Here is a 7,886-nt window from a genome sequence, read left to right on the forward strand (position 1 = left end):
AAAGTCACTCAGGAACCTTGTATTTAGTGTTACAACACTTTACCACAGGATAAAGCTTCTTCTAAAACTTAAAGAACAAACAATGGTTGCGTGCAACACAGCATTAAGCTTCTGTCATAGCAGGAGTGATTTCTAAACAATATCCTGGCAATCTATCAAGCTGTCTAGAAAAGAAATGTGTATATAACAATATTAGAAATGCTGAACAACCAGTTGAAAGTCCTGAAAGGTTGCTAATAGTATTTTTGTTTTTATCAGGCATAATATTTTATTAGGATACTTCTTTACGTTTGCACATTTGTTGCAAAGTCTCATCACACCAGTGACACTAAGAAGGCAAGTGTGTTCTCCAATACAGCAGATGTGCAGACTTCACACTGACAAACTTGACCACAACACCAGTTAAGCCAGCCCTCCTCCAACTCACGGCTGTACTAGCAATAAATATTCGTAAAGCCAGGCAGTAACTAGAGCAAAGTGACTCAACTGAACGATAATCCATTAAATCAAGAGAAAGATGGCAACCGCATATGCTAGGCACCGTCAGAAAACACACATAAACCTCTGCTCTTCAGCAATGCATCTGAACAGAACACAGCAAAGCTGCTTAATGTAACTGGATGATATGAAGAGCATCCAGAAGCCCCAGGCAAACCACTTAAAAAAGGGAACAATTTAAACTATGTTAATTAAATTCAAAATGTAATATGTAATTTCAGATTTAAGATAGGAGCCAGTAAATTCTAATCATTAATTTGATCACAAACATTAGTTGAAGGCAGATAATGTAACACCAAAACCCAGCATAAGCAATAAACTCAATCCATTCAGACAGCTCAACTTTAAGCTTTCATTTACAAAACTATTTTATCAGAAGGAAAACTAGAATTAATTGAAATATAGACTCCAAACATCTATGCTAGTCTTCAGAGCATCACTGTACACAAGCTCTAAGTTTCTGTCAAAGAGTTCACAAAAGAAAAGACATGCAGATAAAACCCGTTGAAAGAAAAAAAAATTAAGGTTGCTTTACTTCTCAATCTCTCAGCCATTTCAGCACCAATAATTACAATACTAACTTAAAAATCAGGAGTCCTCTGTATGTAGTACTAAATGTGCACCCCTAGCATGCAGGTTTTTGCAAAGCTTTCGCACTGGAACTATTCCACATCTCTGCTCATATTTTTCACCTCTTCTATGCTATTTTCAGCACTGTTATCTCCTTTTCAAGATCAGAGGGGCTGGCAACTGCTCACCATTTAAAATACAGAAATACCATGAATTAGAGTTCTGCATTTTTGTTTCACTCCATTTCCTATTACTGACATTCTCTATACTTGTTTTGATTGTTTCTCTGCATCAACCTAACACTTTCATAAAACAATCTACTAAAAAGTTACTATCTTTCGCAAGAACTCAGAAGCCATATTAAGACAGACTAAATTCAATATTGATCAATGTAATCTAACACTACGTTGCCCAGTTACTCACCATCACAAAAGTCCTTGAAAATCTTCAATTCTTACTGTCCTGAAAGATTATTTTGTCCAAAAATATCATCCTTTAGCATTAGAACAAATCCCACGTAAGGGTAAAACTTGTTTCTCTCTACCATTTTTAAAATCAAACTTATCTGGCAAAGCACATCAGAAGAATACCAGCTGTTTGGGTACTAGATACACATGGATTTTACTTTCCTTTTTCTAAGCACAAATGCCTACTATTCCAGAGAAAGCTGCCTAAAAAGAAAGAAAAAGAGTGTTCTGCATTTTTTTCTACCGAGTCATACGTTCCCTACTGCTGTGAAACAAATGATACTTTCTTTAGAATACTACAGAATAACACTGCTTTTATTCCATAGGCAAGCACTGCAATATTAAACAACTGCCTAGATAGTAACCAGGTAAAGACATACCAAACGCAATTGTTTATATTCAGAGTTATGTGCAAGAACAAGATATGATCAAATATTCCCAGACAGCTTTTTGTTACTTACAAAGCAATTTGGGTTTGTTTTATGTCTGGAGATTCCCGACTTAAAACCGACAGAAGCACTGCCAAGGAAGAACAGGCAAGTCCCCCTATCTCCAGCTGCTTTCAGTTTGGGCAGCAGTCAGACAAAACACCCATTCCTTCTCCTAGGGCTGCTCTTCTGTTTAAGCATTTACTCCACCATCGGTAAAGACCCTGCCGTCACCCCTACTGAGGGTGGTATTTTGTACTATTTCAAAAGAAAAAGTAGGTGGGGCAGCAGGCACCAAAACTCATATGGCATACTAGAAACTACACTTTTCTAGATGAAAAAAAGAATTCCATATTATGAGTGTTATGCCTTAAGCACTGCTGCTCGAGCTTCATTTGAGCTAGTAAGTAGTTTTACCAGGATCAAAGACACAGGCTTACTGATGTAAGTTGATACCCTGTAAGTTCCACTTTATCATTTTCTGCACGAAATTAATGTATATAGGGGTTAAGAGTTAGAAGACTCTGCTGGCACTCGTAGAATTTTAACAGTGCTCTAGATGCTTGTTTCAATTCATAGAATAGGACAGAATCACAGAATGGTTTGGGTTGGAAGGGACATTAAAGATCATTCCTAGTTCCAACCCCCCTGCCATCGACAGGGACAATTCTGACAGCACAACACAAAACTGCATGTGCCAGGCAGATCTGTAGCTTACTCAGTGGGCATTCAGGCACCAGTACTATAACAAGCCAGTCAAGTAAAATCAATTTGTCTCCCAGGTTCGGATTTTACCACAATTGCTTCACATAGATAACACTTGTTTTTTGTTTTTGTTTTTTAAAGAAGGTCAATCTGATTTGCAGCAGGAAAGTTCAGAGGAGCATACAGGCTGTGGGCAGTGTTAGTGGGACACAGCGCCTTCTCATTCTAGGGCACCTAAATCCAGAATTATTCACTCGCACCGAGCGGGACAACTATCTGCTAGCAGACTTACACAGTTGTTACCTATACTGAGACAGGCTGATCAAAACCAGCACCACTGTAAAGTCAAACTATCCAGACCTGCTGTGACTGGGTAGGAAAAAAAAAGCTCCAGGAAAAGTATTCCTCAAAGGTTCTGGACAGACAACATTCACAGTTTCTGATACAACTTGGGAAACATTTCAAGCTGGTTACAAAGTTCTAGCAGCAGTTACTGGAATTACAGAAAAAGAAAAAAATTGTTTTAATGTTTTACAAAATTTATAAAATTATAAAACTTTTAGTTCCTTGACAATGAAAGTTATTCTTTATAATGGGCATATTTCAGCATTTAATATCATTAGAATAACAAATGCTGATTTTAAGGAGTTACGAGATTAAAAAGATCGAACTTAAAATGTAATTTGAAGTATTACATTACATATGCCACCATGAATCTGCACACATGTTCAGTTTCATTAAGAAAAACACTTGTATATAGCCTGCTTCCTTCATACCATCAAATTATTTATTCTTTGGGCAAATTAATTAAATCAAAAATACCCCAAAATGTCTTATAATAAAGCAAATTAACTCTGGGCCCCACAAAACCAGTAATAGCCATTTATTTCAGAGGTTTCATGTTTGCCTAACAAGGCAGTCTAATACTCAAGATTTGCCACCAGTCTTTCAACCAAGAGACAAAGTCAAGAATGCCAAGTTCTCAAAAAGACACACTCTCACATCTTCTACAAAACACAAAAAAAATTTGTCTTCTCAATTAAAAAAAGTTACAACAATCCCACAGAAACTGCAGAGGTAAGATATAAAGATCTCTTTCAAGATCTTTACTACTCAGAATTAACTGAAACAAAACAGCCATCCTAGTGATAATCCCCTTTAGTGCTTCACAGTTTATGCAACAGTCAATTACTAAAGAGGATGAAAGACAGAACAATCTTTGCAAATAGGTCACTGTCTATTTTTATAATGATTAAAACCAGCCTGCTACTACAGGTAACTTTTAATAAGCATAAAAAGTAACATTAAGACAGTGCAAGTATTTTACTCTTAAATATATTGTTTCCTATGGCAGAAGAGGAGGTAACTTTTTAACAAACAAAGTTATTTCACATAGGTTATGTATTAGCATTGCTGAAAGCAGATTTTAATTTGTCCGTAACTATTTTATTCCAAAGTATCATCCTCATAAAGATAACACCTAACCACTTGTGACATGATCTCTGCACTTACCCAAACTGGCTGCACACCTCTCTCAAAACTTTGTAGTAGATTTTACCTGCAAGCACTACCCAAAGCTCTCCTCTTCAAGGCCACTTCTAGTGTCTTCCACTTCTGCTTCAACTCTTCTTTCCTGTTTAGGTATGTCTAAACATGTCTTCTTCAGAACAATTGCTCAGGGCTCTACTGCACACCGCTGGGACCTGCCATTTGCTTCCTTCATGTATCATCCCTCCTCTGCTACAGAATTTCCTCTTTCAAAATTGTCCTTTTTCCCCATCACTGGCCCCTCTGAGGAGTTTTTTTTTTTGCCCTTCCTGTGGGATCAGGACATCACACTTGACACTATTTTCCTAAAATTTTATTGAATTTCATTGATTCTTACAGCTTCAAATGCCAGTACGTCAGTGATTCTTATGCCCAGCTGTGCACTCCTGAACCATTTCATTCAATTCCACCTGCAGTTGCTGTCTCCACCAGAGATTTAAATCTGGTTAAACTGGAGCTTGTTTCCTCTGAAGCCTTACTTCCAACTACCTCCAGCCTTCCTACAGGTTCAAGTCCATACACTAACATTACAATGCCTTGAGTTGCACACAACAGTTGGAATTTTTTTCCATAAGATGTCAAGACATTCACTTATCCACTCCTGATATTTCTCTTGACCACATAATTTGCTTACGTCTGCAAATTCTGCTCCCACTGTCAATTCTCCATCCTCCGCTTCATGTAATATTTCAGCTGCTACAAAATCGTTCCTTTATGTAGTACTTTGGAGACTCTGGATCTTCCAGTATTTCCACAGCCAGCAAGCCTATGAGCTTGAGACTGTACAGCTGCAGAACCTGCCCTTTAGTACTGGAAAGGAGGAGAATAACCTTCAGAGAATAACGTAACCACCTCCTGGAGGAATCTCATAATAGAAGCATTCCTATGCATCTCACGTTTGTACACAGGATACTGAAAACATCCCAAAAAATAATCTACACAAAGGTATTGAGATCATTCTAGCTTCTAATCTTACAAATTTAAGACAGAACACCTGTAGATTAACGTTTATTATAATGCAGACTGCATAAAACTGAACTCCACACAGGCACGGTAGGGAGAACCACAGCCAGTCTTGTGAAGTGAAATCCTGTTTGTGCCTGAAAGCCGGGAACTTGATGTTCTCACTACAGACTAAGAGCAATAAAAACAGCTTTCTGAGCCATTAATTTCTGCACAGCTGATTTCTAGTAAACAATGCTCATTATTGAAAGAATTCTAAAAAAAACCCATGGGGCTGTTCCAGCGAGAAGGCTGGCACTCTGAATGCCCAGACTGAGCTAACGGTGACATCAGCGCTGCTACTGCTTTAATCCCTACGGCTACTAAATGTCAAATATTTTCATTGTATTTAAAGAGCTTGTGATTGCACAAGAGGAGATTAACTACTTCACACTTTTAAAATAAGACAACTGCAAGGCACAACGAGCGTGCGCACTCCTGACGCCCAAGACTGCAATAGTGGCAAGGTCTCAGTAACATCAGTCAGAAACTGCCGTGCTTTGTTCACAGAAAAAAATGTAGCATTTTTAGGATTTGTAATTTTTAAACACTGTTAAAACTCACATCTTCGGACCTTCCATAAGCCAGTGAAGTCCACAAACACACACATACCTGCCTCACTCAAATCAAAACTTATAAATAGGTTGTAGCATTGAGTCAAGTATATTTGGGGGTGAGAAAGGTGAAAAGACTAAGTATCACTGCATCAACAGCCACAAACTCTGGTGGAAAGTGAGCAGCAGACCATATATTTCTTACTGGATACCCATGCAACATTAATTTCATCTACTTTAGAGAAGGAGATGCATCAAATTATGGTCAACACAGCGGAAGGAACTGTCTTAACATATCGTATAAATTTTTGTGTGGTGAACTACTTAAAGTAGGATATACTTTCTAAACATTCCTTGGTATTTTCATAATTTGTTTGGCAACTGATTACTATGGCAGTAGATGGGCTGCTACACACTCTTCTAAAATAAAGATCTAACAATTATTTTACCCTTCCACTTTCTAAGTGGCTCACAGTAACTACAGTAAGCTAGAGCACTGCTGTAAAGACAGTGCAAGAAAACCGATCAATTTACATTGCATAAGTGAGAAATTACTTTAAAAAAAAGAAATTCAATTCGGGAATCTTATTCCCCCCCCCCCGTAAATGATAAGAAGTTAAAACAAAATTATCTTAAAATATACAAATATTAGAGGTGTGAAGTCCCACAACTAGAGAAACTCCGAATTTCAAGAACGAGGCCAAGAATAGAGTAGGATATTGAAAGACTACTGATTTGGAGTATTTTTATATATAAATACACACAGATTTATGATCTCATACAGTTCAAAGACTACATAAATGACATAATGTTGTATCTTTAAGATCTTCCCACACTCACTCATTAAGTAAGCAGCTTTGTCTTAACCATGTCTTATGAGCCAAGTACAGATTCACAGCTCTCCACATTAAGATTTTTATTTCTAAAGTTAGCATTAACTTTTATTTGAATACCACACTTGAGTGAGTTCTTTTAGTACTCTTGAACACATGCTGTCAAGTGGGATTTACTATAATGATCAGTTTGTACCCAAGCAACAACAGTTCCACATTACACAGTAAGAAAGCTCAAGAGTAGGGAGCTTTTAACCTTAGAATTTTACAATAATTTAACATCTCCCTACAGAAAGATTGGGGGGCTGAGGCACAGGAATTATCTACATACACACATACACATGTGTACGCACACATACATCGGTGGTTCAAGAACAAACCTGGAATTACAACAGACTAATTTGGCTACCCATGCCAGAAGTGACCTGATATCTAAGTCAGAGTGCTAATCTTTTGTTGGAGGTGGGAGAGGCCTGTTAAGAAAAAAAAAAAAAAAATTAAAAAGTGAGAGAAATCACTTTAAGGAAGAGAGTCCATCAATGCCCAGTTTTAGCCTGAAGTGGGAGTATATCATTCCTCAGATTCTTCCACACTAATTAACAAACTCACATGTTTTGAGTTTTAATCCAGAGCAAAGTGGGGAGAAGCAGAATTGGCAAGGCTGACTCATTACAAGAAGAGTCTACAAATAAAATAATCAAGCCAGAAATTAAACTCCATATAAATCTTAAACGTACCATTTTCAAACTACTAAACTCACTAACAGACCAATTTACAGGTCTTACACTATCTATACACATACTTGGGAAAAGCTGACAGTAACTAGCACTATTATTTCAACAAGACAAGAAGCAACAGGTTACTACAGTAGGCTCCCTTCCTCTAGAATAAAATATAAACCAAATTCAGTGTCATGTCAAAACTATCTTAATAAAGAAAGAATAAAAACATTTCTGTAACATTCAAACATAGGATAATGTAAATGGAATTTATCCCCAAAGCAAAGTATTTCTGTGAGGAACAGAGCTATACAGATCAACTGTTCAGACTTCAGCAACCAGTTCACGCTGAGACAATACATTTTTACTTTAACAATCTGAATTTATTGGGAATAAAACTCAAAACAGTACCAAGCAATTATGGCAGTAAGGAAGCAAAAGAAAAAAAAAAAACAACCCACACAAATCTACAGTGACCATTTTTTAGCTCACCTGCACTTGTTCTGTGGAGCTACTACTGAGTTCATCTCCAGACTCCGAATCCTGGTGAATTTTTTCTGAG

General features: G+C 37.2%; 1 protein-coding gene across 1 annotated transcript in view; it reads right to left on the minus strand.

The window, feature by feature from the left end:
* LOC104470331 (rho GTPase-activating protein 12-like) overlaps nt 1–7,886 on the minus strand; it is a gene marked incomplete at its 3' end in the record, with an annotated part of 51,487 nt that overhangs the window by 43,001 nt on the left and 600 nt on the right. The window contains 1 exon segment of the mRNA XM_010085200.1: nt 7,817–7,886. This exon segment is cut by the window's right edge and continues 14 nt beyond it. Within this exon segment, the coding sequence (XP_010083502.1) occupies nt 7,817–7,886 (70 nt within the window).

The sequence above is a fragment of the Pterocles gutturalis genome, unplaced genomic scaffold (genome assembly GCF_000699245.1).
Source record: "Pterocles gutturalis isolate BGI_N339 unplaced genomic scaffold, ASM69924v1 scaffold40875, whole genome shotgun sequence".
Classification (NCBI taxonomy): Eukaryota; Metazoa; Chordata; class Aves; order Pterocliformes; family Pteroclidae; genus Pterocles; species Pterocles gutturalis.